At 54.6% G+C, this 19,797-nt stretch overlaps 1 protein-coding gene across 1 annotated transcript; it reads left to right on the top strand.

Moving 5' to 3' along the window:
- Nucleotides 1-5,631: 5,631 nt before the first annotated feature.
- On the top strand, nucleotides 5,632-9,079 carry CDX2 (caudal type homeobox 2). The gene is made up of 3 exons (XM_063150479.1): nucleotides 5,632-6,136; nucleotides 8,495-8,640; nucleotides 8,906-9,079. Exons 1-3 carry the CDS (start codon nucleotides 5,632-5,634, stop codon nucleotides 9,077-9,079), a joined length of 825 nt encoding a protein of 274 aa, XP_063006549.1.
- Nucleotides 9,080-19,797: the final 10,718 nt, after the last annotated feature.

The raw sequence follows: 19,797 nt of genomic DNA, 5'->3' as shown, positions 1-19,797 counted from the left end.
AAAGGTTTGTCAAGGGAGAAAGATGAGTCTTCTTCTGCCTTCCTACAGCTCCATCGTAAGGAAAGGTCCCACATGGGAGCCTTGGCCTGCTCCCTGCCAGGCCAAAGAACTGCTTGGCACTTCTCTGCTTTGGGCTCCTACATTTGCTAGCATGAAATATTATCCACAAAGCACCATGGCCCTTCAGGGATGGGTACAATTATGATCTTGCAAACAGCAAACCATCTTCATGGGTCAGCAGCACCCTGTGTCTCTGCTCACTGAAGGGGTTCATAGGATTTAGCCATGGAGCTCAAGGCTGAGGGACACAGTGGCATGGGGCAACCAGCCCATAGCGTCTTGCCATGGAAGGGCTTGGAGCAGAGGGAATGGTGGAAAAAAACCGGCAAGACCAGCATGTGTTGTGGAGATGGGGACAGCACACCCCAGAGGCGTGCATCACCTCCCTGCTAAGGCTTCTGAGCTGGGAAATGTAGATCAATCAGCGAGGAAAGCAGTGAGGGCATCAGCCTTCAGACTGCCCTTGGGAGAGGGAGATAGCACGGGGCAGGCACACACAGGGGCAGGCACACTGGTGGCAATGTGTGCAAACCATTTTACAGCCCAAATTCGGGGTTTTGCTTGCCACGGGAGACGACACTCGCGTTAGAGGCTCCATCCCACCAGCTGGGCCGGGACTTGTTGTTTCCCGGGGCGAGGACAGGGAGAGCGGGGCCAGCCTCTGCCTGGGTGTCCCGTGCAGGCCGCAAGGCCGGGGCCGTGAGGGTGAGGAGCCCCGCGCTCCCGCTGCACCCCGTGGGATGATAACAGCGGCCCTGCGTGCTGCGGGGAGCGTCCGTGGGTGGCGGGGGTGTCCTTGGGGGGCAGAGGGGACAACAGTCGAGCCCTGGGCCTCCCCTCCCATGAGAGGGAGCGCTCCCGCCCCGCCCGGCCCGGTCCGCGCCGCGGTGCGCGCCGCCGGTGACTCACGGCTCCCGTGACCGGAGCGGCCCGGGCGGGACAGGCCAGCAGGAGCCGGGCACAGCGCTCTGCAGGCAGCCGGGGCGCCCCGGTGCGGCCTTCTTCCTCTGTGACATTTGAAAAAGATAACGAAGTGAGGTAAAGTCAAGTAAAGAAAATTATGAGGCTAAAATCCAGCCAAGGCTATTTCCTTGGTCAGCAGAGGCGTACCAGCCGCTGGATCTGAGATGCTGGGACACCCTCTCCCCTCTGGCTACAGAAGCCTCTGGTGTATCGTACGACTTTTTTTTCCTTCTTCACTGTTTGCGTTCCTGTTCCCTGCAGGGGAGCGGGGCCATGAGAGCTCAGGCCGGGCAGCACCTGTGCAAAGAGGCAGGGCTGGCTGCCGGGCCCGCGGCGGTGCCGGTGCGGGGCGGCTGTGCCCGGCCAGGCACCAGGTGCCTCCTTCCCTCCCCGTCTGCTTCTTCCCAGCAACGCGAATCCGCTCGGGAGCGAGCGCCCAGCATCTAACCCCCTCCTAGAGGCATGTGCTTAAACAAGACGAGTATCAACCCCACGATAAAAGTATTGGGTTATTCTGCAATGTAATCTACATCAAAGCCTCGGGGGCTGCCGGCTTGAAAAGATCCAAGATGTTTTCTGAGTCCTTATCATGTCTGTGCTTAGGGGGAGTCATAAATTCCACAGGTCGGACTAACTAACACACGATTCCTCCTTCCCTTCTCTCTCCATGGCCGCCAAAGGGCTTTCAAGCGGGCTTTTTTTTTTCTTTACCTTGTAAACAGCGCTCCCGGTTGCGTGTCGTTAAGGTGGAGGGAGACGGAAAGATCCCCCCCACCCCACCCCGAGATTCTCCTAAATCACAGAAAAAGGAGTTATACCACAAAGCAAGTAGAAATAAAGACGGTGAATCCGCATCCCCACAGGGGTCCCGCCGGGTGGAAGCAGCCTGTGGAGGAGGGATGTCCCGGGACTTACGAGGACGCCTCTGACCCGGGACGGGAGTCCTCGGGCTGTGCTGTCCCCCCCATTGTCCCCAGCCCGCGCCAGCCCCGTGGCCCGAGGCGACAATGAGCATCGTCCCCGAAGCGCGGTGCCCGCTCCGGTTCCTGCCCCGCCGGCCCGGGCTCCGAGGGTCCCGCAGCGGCAGTAGAGCCCTGCCCTGCCCCCGGAGCTTCCCCCAGCCATGCCCTGCCCTGCCCTGCCTCCCACGGAAAAATGTCGGAAATTATTTTTTCAGATCAAGAAATACGGTTGAGGCTGAAGGAGGAGGACGGGGAGCCCAGCGTCTGCCCAGGAGGCAGCCCTGGGTGAAACAGCCCTACGGGGGGATATTCTTATCGAGGTCAGCGTGGAGGGGAGGGGGGAGATATTTCCCTGCGAACGGTGTCCCCCATCAGGCACTTGTCAGCTTGAGAGGCGCTGGGTCGCAGTTTCCCGCTCAGGATCTAACGAAATAAGAAAAAAAAAAAAAAAAAAAAAAAAACAAAAAACGAGGAAGCGAAGAAGGAGACATCAGGCCTTCACCCAGGCTCCGGAGTGGGGGTCTGGTCCCAGACCAGAGAGATGTGAGATGGTGGAGAGCGAGTTTCAAAATACTTCAAAATACCAGGATCTGTACTCCTCTCCCGGATCTGCAGCTCTGGGCCGGAGCTGGCGGGAAAACCCGAGACGAAAGCGGAGAGGGAGCGGGCAGAAAGGAGGGGAGAAAAGGGGTGAAACCCGGCCGAAAGATATCTCCTCTCCCCAACCTCCTCGAGAAGCCCCGATAGTTGGGTATCGGTGCCGGAGCGAGGATAAATCCTGTTCCACTCAAAAGAGAGAGGAGCCCGAAGAGCCACAAAGGCATCTAGGAGTGGATCGGGATCTCCCTTGTTTTAAGGCGATAGTGACGCGGGGCAGCGTGTCCCCGTCCCCTGCAGCTGCCGTGGGTCCCGTCCGGGGCGCAGCTGCGCGGCGGCGGAGGGCGCTTCCAAGCATTTATCCGCGGGGAAGCGGGACTCGTCCCCATCTCTCCGCCGACCCCGGTCAGGGTACGGCTGGTGGGGCTCGGTCTTCCCAAGTCCTCCCCGTACTGGGGTGCAACTGGGATCACTGTCAGAATGGCAGAGTAGCGGAGCAGCGCTCCGGCTGCCATTCCAGGTAGTGGCGGAGGTGTCCCGGAACCTTATCCCGTCCCTTCGCCGGAGCCCCATCCGAGATTCTCATTTGATCCCGCGGCCGACGGCCCCGGCCCTGTCAGCTCGGGCTGGCCTCGGGTCTCACCCCAAAAAGCTGGCACCTGGCCGCCAGGGATTCACTGACGGAGCCTTAGACACCGAATCGGGCTGTTTCGGGGCTGATCGGGGTTGCAGTGCGTTTTATTACAATGTGTCCAGAGTTTTGTCGTTTTAATGGCCCCTTTCTCCGTTTATGGCATCATCAAATTCACATCTGCATAGATCGGCTCTGTCGGCGCTTATCGGGAGAGGCGATTACATTGAAGGGACACGGCGTTTCCCTTCCAGAGTGACAATTCCCTCTCCTGCTCTGACAGCGCTGGGAGCTCCAAGCCCCGCTCCCCTCTCCTCGTTATCCCACCGTCGGGGCGGGGGGAAAGTGTCACGGTGGGAATAGGCAACAGAGAGAGAGATTCCCTCCCGAGAAAGCGGCCGGCAGGCATCTCTGCATCCCTGCTGTTGCGCTGCTCTTATGGTAGGCTCGCAACCGCGGCCGCCTGCGAACAAGTGACGGTGTGGGCACAGCGTTCCCGGCTGTGTGCAGGGTGGGGATACCCCGTTCCTCGCATCCAGGACATGCACAGCGACTCCGAGGGGACCGTCTGTGGCCTCTACCCAAGGACACGTGCTCCATCCTTTCCTACTTGGGCGTCCCGGTCTCCCAGGACCACTGACATTGGATCCCTTGGGACATTTTGAGAATGAATTTTACTGGCGTTAAAGCCTGGCTCCGCGTCAGCGCCACGCTCAGCACCAAAGGAACGATAGAATGGGGGGAAGAAGGAGAGGGAGATTTTCGGAGACTGGGTTCGGGATATCTGCCTTTGCAGAGCTGAAATCCGCCCTCAGCTGCGGGACACCCTGTCCCAGCGACACTCCTCGGAGTGCAGAACAGCCCCGCACGTGGAAGGAAAAGCACCCTTGGGACACGACCACGTGGATCTCCGTGTGTAACACCCGGGACAGGAGGGTCCGGGACAGCGCGGGGCCCGTCTGGGGAGCCCCGGCAGGACCGAGCCGCAGCCGCCCCAAGGGACCGGGAAAGCCGATGAGGAAGGCTGAGACGGTGCCGCGCTGCTCCGGCGGAAAGTGATGGGAAAACGGGGGGACATTCCCGTCCCCATCCATTTTTTCTCGGCGGGTGAAAGGTTTCCTCGCTGTGTCATGGGAAAAGATGCGAATATGCAAACGTCGTCTCGCATTGTCCCCGCTCAGGGTGAAAAGTTAAAGCATAAAAGCGGCGGGGGGAAGCTGAGAGGGGGTCGCCTCTTCAAAGGGGACTGGCTGGGCTGGGGGAGCCGGCTGCCGCTCGCCTGGGAGCCGCCCTTCCAGAGCCAGCATTTCCAGAGGGTTTCCAAGGAGCTGGGGGGGAAGAAGTGTGTGCCTGGAGGGACAAGCCGCCGGGCTCCCCGCGGGCTCGGCCGCGCTGCACACAGCGGGGGAATCGCCCAGTGAGGTGACGGGCTCCGGGAGGAGGTTGGTGGTTCCCTCCTTGAGGAGAACCATCCCCTGCCTCGGTCCCAAGGTCTCCCCGGGCTGGGGGATTATCCGGCCTCGCTCCAGCGGTGGGTCTGAGGGCAGAGGGTGTTTTAAACGAAGGCACCCCCAGTCCTCGTCCTTTCCCGGACCTGCTGGGCGCGCCCGACCTCGAAGTTCTGCAGGCACACGCGGAGGAAGGAGACAGCGCCCTTGGAGGGGGGAATTTCTCCTCTTACCTCGCCTTCATCGCCCATGACCGAGCGGGAGCGGGTGGGAAGAGTTTTACAAAAAGCAGTAGGCCGTCGCGGTGGGGTTTGTTGCTCAAAACAACCACTACAAAATAGCTTTGTGGATTTTTAATCAAAACTCCCTCCTCTTCCGCCCCTTCCCCCCCACCCCCCCCCCCCCCCGCTCACCCCTCAATACCAAAGCACAGAGGAGAGCTGGCTAAAGTGCTGCCTACAGATCGGCCGTGATACACGGCTCCCATATTCCCACCCTCGCCCTTAGATCTCCCTCGCTGTCTTTTGCAAGTCTCTTGATTTCATCCTTTGAACCCGTGATTGGAGGTTAAAGTGCACCAGGTTGCAATGGAAGGAGGAAGCTCTTAAACAATAAAGGCTTGAATATTTAGCTGTGATCAGGTCGCTGCCCTCTCCTTATCTTTTTAAATGCAAATCGTCTTTTAGGGGTAGTAGCTATATACCCAGCGCCTCTCCACGTCACCTGCCTTTGGTGTGTCTGGGCCATTACTAATAGAGCCTTGTAAACAATCGTTAATCATGTAAGGACTGCCGGCCATCGGATTCGGACTGGGAGCGCGGACCGGGAGCGCGGAGCGCAGCGCGGGGCCGCGGCCCCTCCGCCTGCCCCCTCCCCGCCCCGGGCAGCCCGGCCCAGGCAGCAGCAGCAGGCGCGCCGCGGCCAGAGCCCCGAGCAGCATGCGGAGAGCCGCCACCGGGGCCCCGCCAGCATGTACGTGAGCTACCTCCTGGAGAAGGACGGGCCCATGTACCCCGGCCCGGTGCGCCACTCGGGGGGGCTCAACCTGGCGGCGCAGAACTTCGTGGGTGCCCCGCAGTACGCGGACTACGGCGGGTACCATGTGAACCTCGACGGCGCCCAGTCCCCCGGGCCGGCCTGGCCCGCGCCCTACGGCGCCCCGCTCCGCGACGACTGGGGCACCTATGGCCAAGGGGCGCCGCCGGCCGCCGGCGCCGTCCACGGCCTCAACGGGGGCTCCCCCGCCGCCCCCATGGCCTACAGCCCCGCCGACTACCACCACCACCACCACCACCCGCACGCCCACCACCACGCCGGCCCCGCGCCCCACTGCTCCGCCGGGGTCGTGCAGCCCCTCAACGCCGCCGCCAGCGCCGCCGCCAGCGCCGCCCCCGAGCCGCTGTCCCCCGGTGGGCAGCGCCGCGGTCTCTGCGAGTGGATGAGGAAGCCGGCGCAGCCCCCGCTCAGCAGCCAGGGTAAGTGCGGGCCGGAGCCGGGCGGGCCGGGACTGCCCCGCCGACGAGTCCCCCGGGGCGCCGCCGACTCCCCGTTTCACCGGGCAGCTCGGCAAAGCCTTTTCTCGGGGAGAGCTCCCCGAAACAAACCCCTCCGAGGGTCGGTCCTCGGAGAACAGGCCTGCCGGGCTCTACCGACAGCCCTCAGCGCTAGTGCCGGGCCGGCGCTCGGCCGGTGAGCAGCCGCTGCCGGCCCCGGGGCTCGGTGCCCGGGGTGCGCTCCGGCGGAGCAGGGTGGAATGGTCCGGATCCCGAAGCGTTTGCTCGTTCTTCCTGCCACTGCTCCGCTCTCCTGCTTATAGCCACTTAGAAGATTTTTATAACCAATTATAGTCATATAAATCATCGGCCGGTGTCGCTCCGCATTTGTTTCTGAGTCACTGGGCGCCTGCCCTTTATTAAGGTCTCAGCGCGGCCAGGCCTCCCGAGCGACAACGGCGGCCACTTGCCAGCCCGATCCCTGCGGGCCGTGCCGTGCCGTGCCCTGGCCGGGCCGGGCCGTGCGAGGGCGTGCCCTCCCGGGTCAGGCCGTAGCCGGCGCCGCGCTCCCTTGTGATGTTAATACCCCCGCAGACCCTCTCTTTCATTCCCACCGTGCATCTGCCAGGGGACATGCGCGTCCCGCGCTTTGATATACGCCTTCCACGGCTACTACTTCTCTTTTTCTTTTTTAATTTTCTTTCTTTTTTTTTTTTTTAATTTTAATTTTTTCAAATATTTGTATATGGTGGCCGGGAAAAAAAAAAAAAAAAAAAAAAAAGGATGACGACTTTCGCAGCGAATAATGACTTGTGGCATTCCCCTCTCATCCCCTGCCTTGCGTGACCGACGGCGGGGCCGGTGGGGGTGCCCCGGCCGGAGCGGAGCGGGTGTCCCGGCTGCGCCTGTGGCCGCCGGCCCCGGGGGAAGAGCCTCGGTGCCCCGGTGCCGGCCGCTGGCACTGCCACGCCCGGGGCGCCGGTGGAACTCCTACAGGCCCACCGCGCTTCCCACAGCAGCCCGTGGTGTTCCCACAGTTTGGGCTTGTGCGGTGGTGGCCGGTCCCTTGTCTCCATTCAAATTCTGCCTTTGGAGCCAGTGTTTATGTTAATGTGCAGAGCTGGGGGGATGAAAGCGCCTGCCGCCATTTGTTCAGTAGTGGTAATTCAAACAGAATGTGGCTGTCATTAAGGCTTTGAGAAGGGTTTTTCTTTGATAAGATCTCCTTGTCCTGCATTGTTTGGGATTGTGTTCCCTATTCACTGGCTCTGGGGAGTTTTCTCTGATCGGGCTTGTATCTTTACAGGGTGCTTTTGTTGTGGTTTGCAGAGAGTTTACCTGAACAAAGTCAGCCTGCTAGCCATTAAGCACCTTGGGGGCAGAGACTCCCCGCCTCGGCTCCCTGGGGAACGGGAGGGCCGGGGACACAACCAGTCAAACAAGAAACCCTCGGGAAAAAGGAGGTCAGCGGCTGCGGCGGTGCACTCCCACCGGCTGCTAGCTGGCATCGCCTTCGGGTTCCCTTGGGTTTCGGTGTTTGGTTTGGTTTGGGGGTTTTTTTTGTTAGTTTGTTGGCTTGGGTTGTTGGGTTTTTCTGAGCTCTGAAGTTGTACGTCAAACTTCCAGGCTTCCCAACAAATCCCTGTAGCTCCCGTGCCGTAACAGAAAAGGGGGAGCTGGCCGCTGAATTCACGAGTGCTTCCCGGCAGCCGCTCCCGATTCTCCGCCCTTAGACGGCTGTTTCTCGTTTAGAAACGAAATCGCCGTGCCCTCAACGGGCCTTTTCTTTCTTTCTTTCTTTCTTTCTTTCTTTCTTTCTTTCTTTCTTTCTTTCTTTCTTTCTTTCTTTCTTTCTTTCTTTCTTTCTTTCTTTCTTTCTTTCTTTCTTTCTTTCTTTCTTTCTTTCTTTCTTTCTTTCTTTCTTTCTTTCTTTCCCTCTTTCCCTCTTTCCCTCTTTCCCTCTTTCCCTCTTTCCCTCTTTCTCTATAGAAAGTTTGTTGTCGCTAGGGAAGGCAATACAAAACCAAAAGCCAGCAAGTGCACAGTGAAGGTGTCCCCGTGCGAGGCAGGGCTGCGCGGTGGGGCCAGGGCTGCCAGCCGGGGTTGGGAGCTCTGCGCCCTCGGGCATGCCTGGCACTGATGTCCCACGTCCCAAGGAACCGCGGAACGTCTCCGCTCCTCTGCTGCGCTCAGCAGAGCCCAGGGCAGGGGGAGGCGAGCGGCAAGCCCGGAAGGGGGGGATAGGACTGCACCTGATCGCTCTGCACCGCAGACAGAATGGCTGCGCTCAGCTCTGCCCTTTGGCTTTGACTTTCTCAACCCTGGCTTTGTGCTCCGCAGTTAAAACCAGGACGAAAGACAAGTACCGCGTAGTGTACACCGACCACCAGCGGCTGGAGCTGGAGAAGGAGTTCCACTACAGCCGCTACATCACCATCAGGAGAAAAGCGGAGCTGGCCTCCAACCTGGGGCTGTCGGAGAGACAGGTCTGTCCCAAAAGTGGCGCTCACTGTGCACGCCACGTGTGCCCGGGCTGCGCGGAGGCAGGGATGCGCGGGGTTGGGATGCGCGGTGTTGCGATGCTCGGTATTGGGATGCGCGGGGTTGGGATGCTCGGTATTGGGATGCTCGGGGTTGGGATGCGCAGGGTTGGGATGCGCAGGGTTGGGATGCTCTCGGTGAGAGCCCCTGGGAGGGGGATAGATCCCCAGCAAGCTGTCCCCCCTCACTCCCCTCTCCACCTCCTGGCAGGTGAAAATCTGGTTCCAGAACAGGCGGGCGAAGGAGAGGAAGATCAACAAGAAGAAGCTGCAGCAGCAGGCGCAGCCCGGCGGCGCGGAGCCCCTCAGCCCCAGCGGCTCCTTGCAGGGCCCCGCGGCGGCGGGGGCGGGCTCCGCCGGGCTGGGCCCCGCCGCCCCGCAGTGACCGCGGCCGGGACAGCGGCGCAGGGACTGCTGGAGGGCGCAGCGGAGCGGGCCGGGCCGGGGGCACGGAGGGAGCGGCCCCCGATGCGCTGCACCGCCCCGCGGGGCCGGCCGTGTGTACAGGTGTACAGTGTTTGTGTCTCGTCGTCCGGGGGAAGCGTGTCCATCGCTTTCTTAATATTATTATTATGTTTGGGTGCTTTTTTTTACCCCGGAATTTGTTAGGTAAAGTGGGGGCGCTGCCTGTCAGTCGACCCCCGGTATATCTCAGGGATCGGTCCAAAAGACCTTTGCAATGTTGTTGGGCTAATGATGAATTTTAGCAGGAAAAAAAATTAATTAAAGCACATGTTTTTTTATTTTATATTTTATTTTATTTTCTTCTTGCTACCATGAATATGCAAAATGTTCATTCTGCCCTGAGGGTCAGAGCAGACAAGATAAGGCACTGTTTAAACGTTCAGAAGTGAATTGCTTAATGTTAGGCACTTGTAAAAGAGCCCATAAATCCAGTGCAGATGGTCATCCATTCATCCATCCAGATTTATTAGCTTCACTGCAGAGAAATTGAAAGAATTTCTCCTCTTCTGAAAAAGGTATCCTGTCATGCTGAAATGAGGAGCCTCGTTTGTATGTGCAATGTCCCTTTGGTTAAACTGTGTGCTGTTTCTCCCATCCTTACAATTTCTGTCTGGGGGAGGGGGGGGGCTGTTTCAGTTGATTTTCCAAAGTTCCCTTGATTTTATCTATGTAGGCTTCATCACAGCTCCATCAGAAGCAGAAATCCTTGGAAGAGCCCTGTGCTCTATCAGAGCCTAATTTGCTCAGGCTGTGGCCCATTTCCACATGCTGGCTAGGTGGAGGGGATGAGGGTAGAGAAGCCAAAACCCTCACCTAGGCAGAGATGAAAACTAGAAAAGTCCAGCTGATTTGGCCAAATCACCCTGGCTGTTTGCCATATGTACTTCTTATTTAGGGATGGGAGAAGTCCAGCTGAGAAGTGAGGCTGGACTGGAGCAGCCACGCTGCAGCCAGTGCCCATGGCTGGGTGTGGAGCCAGCGGGGGTGATGGGAGCACTGTCCAGCCCCAAAGGTGTTCTGTGGATTATTGACTTCCCCAGGATTTAGCCCCATGCTGTTCAGTTTTGGCCATCAAATTTATTTCAGTTATTCCATTGGCCTTCTTTTGGTTTCTTCCTCGTTGAAGCTTTTCTTATCTTTTTGCTAAAAGCCAAAGGCAAATGCTAGCAGCATCTACAGAACTGCCTGGGGAGAATGGTCTGGTCAGGGACTGACCCTACAGGCAAGGCAGTTCTCTCTGCTTTCCATTTTCCCCTTGGGGAAATGGAAAGCACCAGCCCCAAAGCCTCTGAACTCCTTTTTGTCTGCATACAGCTCCATGCCTTGCAGAGCCAAGGGCTGGCAGTCCAAGAGCAGACATGTGACCATGAAAACCTGATCCAGGGCTCCTGTGCCTGGGAGAAGACTATGGTAGGAGGCAGCAGCTCCAGTGCAAGGAACCTGCTTGATTTCCTGCTGTATTTCATGTGGTCTCTGCAGTGGGCCCAGCCAGGAAACACGGCTGCAGCCCCAAAGCAGCAATGCTCATTGCGCATGGGCTTGACACAGAGCACATCCTGCTGGGTCCAATGTCCGTGGTTTGCTCCTGATCACAGGGAGGCAGGAGCCAGATACATCCTTCTGTGACCCTAAAGGGTCCTTGGATCCTTGTGGAGGAGCTGCTGGGGACGGCCAAAGCTGAGCAGCGCCCGAACCGAGGCTCTGGGCTCTATACCAGTGCCGAGCAGTGCAGAGCAGGGCTCTCCAGGCGGGAAGGGCTTTGCAGGCCCCGGGTGGGCCCGGCCCTGGAGGATGTGCCGTGGGGCCGCAGCATTGATCCCGGCCGGGCCGCTGCCGGAGCCGCCGCGCGTTGCTGCGATACGCCTGTCAATAAAGCCTGTTTGGATTGTGGAGCAGAGCGCAAGGTTTGTTTGTTTAGTGGTTGGAGGTTCAAAAGTCGGCATTGTCCCACTGCAAATGAGCACAAGTTTTTTCTCCCTAAGGAAAAGCTGGCGGTGCTGAGTGGGAGGGAGAGATATCGGTGGGCCCTTTTATTTGCTTCCAGGAATAATTAATGGCAGTGAGAAAAAAAGATGACCACGGAGTTATGAAAGACCATCAATAAGTAAATTAATCACAAAGGAGCTGAGGGTTTAAGAGGTGCTGCTTGCTGTGGTTTTGGTGGCATTTACCCGTGCCCATGGGGTGACACGGGACTGGCAGAATCCAGGACTCCTTGCTGCTGTGGTGGCACACAGTTGCCTCTGGCACCAGCCCAGGCATGGCTACATTTGGGACAGTCCCTGTAATCTTTCACTCCTGTGCTTTGTGGGTTGGGTTTTTTTAATGCTCAAAGTGTGAAAATTTCTTTCTTGCCTGTAGAACTTTTGAGGAGGACAATTTCCCTCATTGAGGTTCCTGTTTGATGTCCACGGAAGTTTTTTTCTCCAAAAAGCTCATTAGAGATACATCACCAAAATCTGACACATTTTAAACATTCCCATTCCAGATCTCTTGACTGCTATTAGCAAGCATTCATTTTCTGAGCTCTCCTCAAATTCTTTGCTCTGGCAACACAGAACTCAGATTTCTGAGTGTAAGAAGCAAGTAACCAAGCAAATCATATACACTCCAATTTCAAATATGTTCCCTCTCCCATCCCCAAGCAGGCAAACCATCAAGCTGCCATCTTCCTTTGTATTCCTCACGCACCATAAAGGAATGTAAAAAGGAACAAACTGGGCGTCCTGTTTATTTGAGTGGATATTTACAGGCACCTGGATCAGTCCATAGCTGAACCATGACATTGAACCAGAAGCTCTCTTTGTCAAGGTGAGCTGGTTGTGCTGAGCAGCCCATGGGTGTTTTCAATTCTCACAGATCTCCATGTAGTCCTGCAGCAGCCAGCCAACCCAGACTGGTGGCGCTCAACAGGTCAGAGCTGCTGCACCTTGCTTGCCAGACAGGGGCTGGAGCAGGAGTCCATGAAAAGAAAAATCCAGGAAATCAGAAGGTTTGGCCCCAAAGTTACAAGGAAGTCCCCTGCTCTCCCTCTCTTGTCAGATTTTCCTGCTCCTATCACTGTACATTAACAAACCGATTAGTATTCCTTCTCTTGGATTAACTCTTAGGCAAATACCAGTTTCTCAAGAAAGCTCTTTGAATTTGGGCCAAGAGATGAGAACATGTGTCATAGCCCATGACAGGAAGAACAGTGAGGTCCTTAAAGGTGGATGGCATCTAGAGTAAATGTCTGCTTGCTCTGATCTGAAGTATCCTTTAGGGGCACTTTATGTCTCCTCAGTCTGACGGCTGAGCACTCTGGATCTGCAAAATAAGGACAGAAAGCTTTATAAAAAGAAAAAAAAAAAAAAAACAGATCTTACATTAGGAGTAAGCAACAACTTGAGACACATTCTCCATCCAGCATTTTTCCGACACAAGTGACTCTATCCAGGCTGTTTCCATCTGTGGATGAAGCAGGGGTGAGAAGCACATATCCCAGCCATCTAACACAGAAACTGAGGGGGGGTTTGCTATGGCTGACTGAAATCATGGCTCCAGAGGACTGTGTGGGGCCATAGGTTTCTCCTTGCTACTCCATCAGCAGCTGGCATGGAAAAGGCAATAATGGAGCTCACAATTCTGTTGACACAGCTCTGCTGTGTCATAGCCAAAATTCATGACCAAATACTTTCCCTCAGTCCCACACAAGTGTGGAACTGTGTGCTGAAGTTTAGAGCAGCTAGAGCTGGAAGCAAACCTTGAACTGATGCCAGAGAAGCAGCACTGGAGGCCTTCCAGGGAGCAAACAGCCTGTAAATGTTAACAAGAGCCAGCAGGACACAAGTGTGCAGGGGCAGCCCAGCAAGAGAACAAGGCCACCCTGGAGTGACAGGCCGTGGGATGGGGGCCTGACGCAGCAGAGCCAGTGCCAAGGAGGTGCACGCTAGGAATCACCCCAGCAGAACAGCTCTGGTCACTGTCAGAAACCTCTGGGGACAGATGGGAACAAGCTCTCCCAGAAGCCTCAGCAGCCTTCTGGGCATTGCTCCAGACCAGCTCTTTGAGGGAGCAGGATGTTCCTGCTCTCCTCGCTGACGAGGAAGGGCAGCTTCCTCCTCACCGGCACGCTCTGTGACTCGGGTGAACACAGACAGTTTCTTCTAATCAATAACTCAGCTTCTGCAATGCCCCCAGTTCCACTAGCTGTTTTTGACACTTTCAGAAGTCAAACTTACGCTCCTTCAAAGAGGGCAACAGAGAGTTACTTGCAAAGAAATGGGAAAAATTTGAGCTATTCCTGAAAACAAACAGTTTGTTGCCAGGAGACTGGAATTAGAGACTTGGGAATCCCTTTCAAGCCCTGTATTTCCCAATTGAGGTATCACCTGTTTTGGGATGACTCCCACTGGATTCCCCTGCTTCAAAGTAGGTACAGGAAAATGGAGGATGAAAACTCATGGATGATTCTCCCTACGCATTCACACAGATATCTAGATACCAATCTGTGGCATTCATTAGACTCCAGACCACTGGTAAATGACATGAATAATTTTCTCATTGCTCCTAATTTCCTCTAATTAAAACACTAACTCAGCTAAGACAATATCTAATGCAATTTGTATAATAGATATTCTATTTAATGTAATATCTGACCTATTGGTCCAGGTAGGTGTTTTGATTCAGTTTTTCAAACTGAGGGAAGTTCATCATTACCTTTCTTAAGTGTGCTTCACAGAACCATGTAATAATGTGGGTTGGAAGAGACCTTTAAAACTCACCAAGCTCCCTCTGCCCCGCAATGAGCAGGGACATCTTCAAATGGATCAGGTTGCTCTGAGCCCCACCCAACCTGACCTTGAATATTTCCAGGCATGGGGCATCTCCCACATCTCTGGACAATCCATGCCCTTCATGCCCTCTTCTGGGAATCATGTTCCAGTGTTTCACCAGTGTAAAAATACAGTGTAATAATACCAGTGTTTCTCATTGTAAAAATTTGTTCTAGTCTAAATCCAGCCTCCTTTAGTTTAAATTTCTGACAGCTCATTTCCAGCCTGCTGATCCCTAGCACTTGAGTTGGACTAAAGAAAATTAGAAAGATGCCAAATGCAACAGGCAGGTTTTGGGGGAAAACCACTGCTTTTAGTGCTATTCCAAAAGGAGAGAACAAGCCAAACAGAACACCTGGAACTTCCCTGCTTTCAGCATTCTTCTTCCCTTAGTCACCCAGGTATTTTTGGGCAGCTGTCGCAAGCTCGTGCAGTTTTGCTTTTGAGTCAGGTCCTGTTCCCCTGACACGTCTTGCTGCCTTCCACAGAGTTACAGCCTGGCCTGCAGATAACTTGCATGGACCCAAAGACCTTTGTGAGAGAAAAGCTGCCTTATCTCCTGCATTCTTGGGAAAGGGATGCTCCTCACTGCTCCGTCCCTTCCTCTGCTGGCATTCAAGACAAACTTGCAGCCCAGGAAACTGAGACTGCTTGTGGTCTAATTTTTCCATGTCATGGTGTGACCATGCAAAAAAAAAGATCACTTAGGGCTACAAGACTTGCTGGGTCTCTTGCCTCCCTGAGTGTCACCAGTTGGGGCTTTCAACAAAGGCTTGCTTGCAATTAAGTCCTTGGAGAACATCTTGATGCAGAACTCAAACAGAAACCAGGTACGTGACTCTGGGCACTCCACAATCAGCAGGGTCTCAGGATTTTTAAGATGACCATTCTGCTTTTCAGCACCTTGAGTGCAGTATGGGCAAGACATGGATACCAAGAGGCCTTCTGAGCCTCCAAAGACATTGAAACTCCTAAATCAAGCAAGAGACAAGAGACATAAGTATCCAAGATTTTTCTTCCTTTTTCCACAGTTTGAAAATGAGCCAAATCTCTCATGGAGATTGTTGGAAGTCATATAAAGAGCTGTACAACAGTTAACTGCTGAGGTCTCTTTAAAGATAACTCGAGCTTTTGATCATGTTTTAGGGAAATTCCAGTCCTCACCTGTTCTAGAGATTTTTTTTTTTGTTATTTGCGAAATTTCAGGTGAGATGGAATTTACATTGGTGAGAATCCCTTCCTATCCATAATATCAAAGAAATTTTTTCCAGTTTATAACACAAATGTGCTATTTGAAGAATAACCAAACCACTCATTTTTCATATTATATTAAGTGCATAAGTGTATGCTGTTTTTCTGGCAATTACACTCATTTATTTAGCTCTTCTTTCCCCCCCCATCAAGAAGCTTGTATGTATCTAGAGAGGTGGAGATAGAGCTAACCATGGAGATCAGAAAAAGGGTCTCTGAAAACATCTTGCGCAACCATTTCCAGGAATGTAGTGACTCAAAAGAAAAAGGGACTTTCTCTTATCAGGAGCGTGTTTCTTCCTCGAGGACTTCAATCCAGAAACATGATCCTTTTTGTGTTCCCAGTAACTGACATCCTGCTCTTCCAAGGCCAGAGCAACACTTTGGACCTTCTCTTTCACTCTCAGTCACTTCCTCACCAATCTCCTATCGCAGCTCCAAAGGTGTTTTCCATCCTCAGAGGCTTGGTCCCTGCCGAGGGCTCCTGCCAGTAAAACGTGCCCTTTGTTATCTCCGTGCCTGTGGGCACACGTTCCTGAGCTGGAGAGGAAAACATCCTCATGGCCCAAGGAAAGCAGCTGCTCCAGCAGGGGCTAGCACGGCCAGGGGCCACAACCCACCAGAGTCTGGGCAGATTCAGCCTCCTCCAATGCACATCCCTACTCAGGCATACTGACATGGATACCTGGAAACCTGCCTGCTTCCCTCTTGGTGTAGGAAAGTGCTCCTACACGGGCTGTGGGCTGGGAGCTGCTGTCACACAGACACCCTGCTGCTGACACCTGATGCAAGAGACAGCAAAATTGAAGGGTAAGAGAGAAAATGAGGAATTTTGCTGTCTCAGAGATAAGGAGATTGCTTCTGCCATGGTAAGGGAAAGAGTTTGGGCTGCAGCGCCAAGGGCTCCTGGAGGGAGGGGATGCACTCAGTGGTACCACTGAGAGAGGGCCCAGGCACAGCTACTGCAGGCAGCAGTGCCCCTCACCCCGACCTGGCCTGGGCCCCACAAGGTTCCTGCGGTCTGGGATGGGCTCTGAGGCCCAGAGCGAAGGGAGAGCCCACAGAGAGGGACACAGGTAAATGCACCACGGCAGCTGGCAGAGCCCACAGAGAACACAGAAGGAAGGAGTGAGAGCCCAGCAGCCACTGCTCCTCTGCAGGCTCCTCACCAATTCTCACCATGCCACTTCCTTCCCTGCCCAACTCACTGGTCCCCTCCTGACAGTCCAGGAAAAAGCAAGGGCCAGAATGAAGTGTTAGGAGCACAGTCAGCACAAAACGATGAATCATGCTGAAGGAATCAGCAGTGTGGTTTTATCTGACCTTAAATGTTTAACCTCACTCAATCTGCTTTTCCTTTCTGAACATCATGCTCTATACATGCTGTTTTATGAAAGACACAAGACTGCTTTCTCCCAAATCAGCATGTGCTCAGATGCCTTCAGCAGTGCTCTTCAAATTCAACCATTCTGTCCTGGTTTAGAGGTTCTCAGCCTGGCTCCCAAATCCTCACTGCTCTGGCATCCTGCGGTACCAAACCCCTTGAGAAGAGTACTTGTCTCACAAAGCCAAGATCAACTCCCCTGGAAATCCTCTGGAGTCATCCAGAACGAGCTTGGGTGACAGAAATCTTCCTGCAGTCAAGTTGCCCATTTGATAAGCAAAGGTTGTGCTGAACTCCTACATCTGTCCCAACAAAATGAGAAGTGCCAGGAAATATTACAGGGCCCTGCAGCTTCATCAGCTGGGCCACTAAATGGCTGGTGTGGTCCACAGCCAGCAGCTGGCTTGGGGCAGCTTTTGCCTGGTGGCTTTCTTCCACCAGGAAACCTCTGGGTGGAGATTTAGAGTTAGGAAAGCAGTGGACTGTTTTCAGGACGTGGTTTAGGTACAGCCAACCTGCTCTAGAGGGTAACACAGAAGTCACCTGCATTTGGTGACAGCTGGGTTCAGTGCTGAGGAGTGATCTTGAGGCATGCTCAATTATGGGTGTACTCAGATTCCTAAGTGGCACTGAAATTGTGTGAGCCCATTCCAGAAAGGCATTCCTTCTCATGTTTTTTGTAAGAAGACATGGATACCTGCAAACTTGAACACTCCTCGTGAAATACCCCTGGAGATCTTCTCCTTTCCATTTGCTTCTTCAGCAGGAAGGCAAAAGCAGCAGGAATGCAAGAGCAGCAGGATTGGGGTAGATGCCGCAGCTGTGCTGGACTCACAGGACTGATTCTTGATGTTGTTGCCCAGAATTGTGCCTGTGCAGTCGGCAGAGCTGGACTGTCAGGATGAGGACAGCTGCCAACACCCATCTGCCAACCTGCTGGCACGCTGACCAAAGGCAACCCGAGCCTCTGGCTTTCAATGGTGAGCGGCCCGGGAACTGCCACCTGCTTCCTCAGGGCCAAAATGTTCTCATTGCAGCACCTCTGTGTTGTGGGGCTGGAAGGGGACCGAGACACGCTCCCGGGCGGGAGCATCCTCCTGGGATTGCACCAGGAATGTTTGGGACCGTGGCCGTGACTTCCGACAGGAGGAGAGGGAAGTGAAGGCTGCAGTGTCGCGGCGCGGCCGGCAGGTGGCGCTGTGGCGGCGGCCCCGGCCCCTCCCGATCCCGCAGGGATTCCCGCCGTGCGAAACGCCTTTCCGCCTCCAAACTGTGCTCCTGTCTTCATCTGACCTCACGAGAGGAGTCTGGCACATCCTTCCTCCCCTCCCTGGGCTTCTGCCGCGAGGGATCGATATAAGGGGTTTGAAGAGGTTCAGCATCCATTTCCCACCAGGCATCACAGCGGCATCGGTCACAGTTCCACTGTCTGCCTCCCTCTGCAGCGTTTTACCTTTCTTCTGATAGTTGTTGCTACTGCTATACAAGACATCAGCCAGTGCTGCCACGTAAAACACGACCTCATGGAGCAGAGCTTGCCAATGGCCGTGGAACCACCTAGAGAGCTCTGGTGGCACTAAATAAAGCCTTTACGACCTACATAAACCACGTTTGAATGGCGGAACAAATCCCTCCTCCTCACTTTGCTATCCTCAGTTCTCCACACTCATCATACCCCTGATATCCTCTTTTACAGCTGCTGTTCAAGAATCTAGTCCAAAGCCCATTCAAATCAGTCCCATTGGCTGCAGTTAGCTTTGGACCACAGCCTAAATCTCCTTTACTGGCTCTTGGCTTTATGCCTCTTGCAAGCCCTCAGCTGGAACGGTCTCTGCCTCTTTGAAGGCTCCCTTCCATCAAATTTCCCTTAGTCCTCCTTCTTTCAGGATGTCCCTCTACACTGGGTAAGTGATGGCTTCAGAAAGCGTATGGAGACGTAGCAGAGGCCATCCAAGGGATAGCAGGAGATGGAGAGATTCCTGGCAAAGGGGGATATCTTCTGGAGTGGCAGCAGGGAAATTAGGTGGCCAACAGCCAAGATGTGTCAGGCTGCAAAAGAAGCTCAGGCAAGATGAGAAAACCCTTCTAGTAGCTGTGCTGCATCCATGTTTCCAAGGGTAACTCTCCTCTGCTTCCCTGGCTGCTTCTTTGTGGCCTCCAGATCCTGCAGAAGCCCCTACTTTGTGTCAAAGGTAGTTCAGGTGCAGGTGTGCAGTGAGCTGTTTCCAAAATGAAAGATATTTCGTTTTCATTTTTGCAGGATGATGAGCATTTTGTTGGATTGATGAGCTGAGCTGTCACATCCAGCTGCTTCTGTTTGCTGCAGACACAGGAGGCAGAGAGGGAGTGCTGGGATTTTGGGTTGATGTGACATGCCACTGCACCCTCAGATTGGGGTGTGACAGCTTCCTGGCTCTTGCCCATCCATTGCTGCTCTCCAGTTCTGCCCTTACCTGATGGTTCCTCCATCTGTATCATTGCTTTCTGCCCTGTGTTTTATTCCATGTATGCCTGAAGGAGGGAGAAGGCTTGAAAGCAAATTGTTCCTCCTCTCTGCCACTCTTCTGGCTCCCAGCTACAATTCCTTCCCTATGGCATGGGGAGAAGAGCTGTCTCTTTAGTTACTCCCTCCCTGGATGCTTTTTAGTTCCTGCTGCATCTTCCTGCATCACCCACTCCACACTCCATCAGCAGGCAGGGTGCCAGGCTGGCATTGCAGATGTGACCCCATGTTGCCATCTCATTGCAGGGGTTCCAGACTGCTGCCTCCTTATCATAAAAGCTTCATACCCTCTTGGTGTTTCTCCTGGGCAGCTCTCAGAGCACTGACTCTTTCCTCTTCACAAAGCCATCAACTGACTCCAGTCCCCTTCTCACCCAGCCACCCCGCTCTTTTATAGCACTGTTCTTCTCATTGCTTACAGCTGTGGCCTGTTAAAGCCAGGCCTGTTCGTAATCTTTGATAATTGGCCCAGCTGCAACTCCTTAGGGGTAAGATTACTTTCTACACTCTATTTTCTTATATTCCATCCCCCTACAGCCCCGCATCTCCCAGGATCTGCCTTCCCACCTCCATGCAGACACGGCCTGCAGGGGTCAGCTTGTCTCTCCCCAGCTCCTGATGCCAGCCTGTGAAAGCCCTGTCTCTCCTGAGCCTCCCTCCCCACACTCTCCCAATGTTTCTAGAGC

The sequence above is a fragment of the Melospiza melodia genome, chromosome 2 (assembly GCF_035770615.1).
Source record: "Melospiza melodia melodia isolate bMelMel2 chromosome 2, bMelMel2.pri, whole genome shotgun sequence".
In the NCBI taxonomy this organism is placed as follows: Eukaryota; Metazoa; Chordata; class Aves; order Passeriformes; family Passerellidae; genus Melospiza; species Melospiza melodia.
The sequence above is the reverse complement of the archived record's forward strand: the minus strand, read 5'-3'. Positions and strand labels throughout refer to the sequence as shown.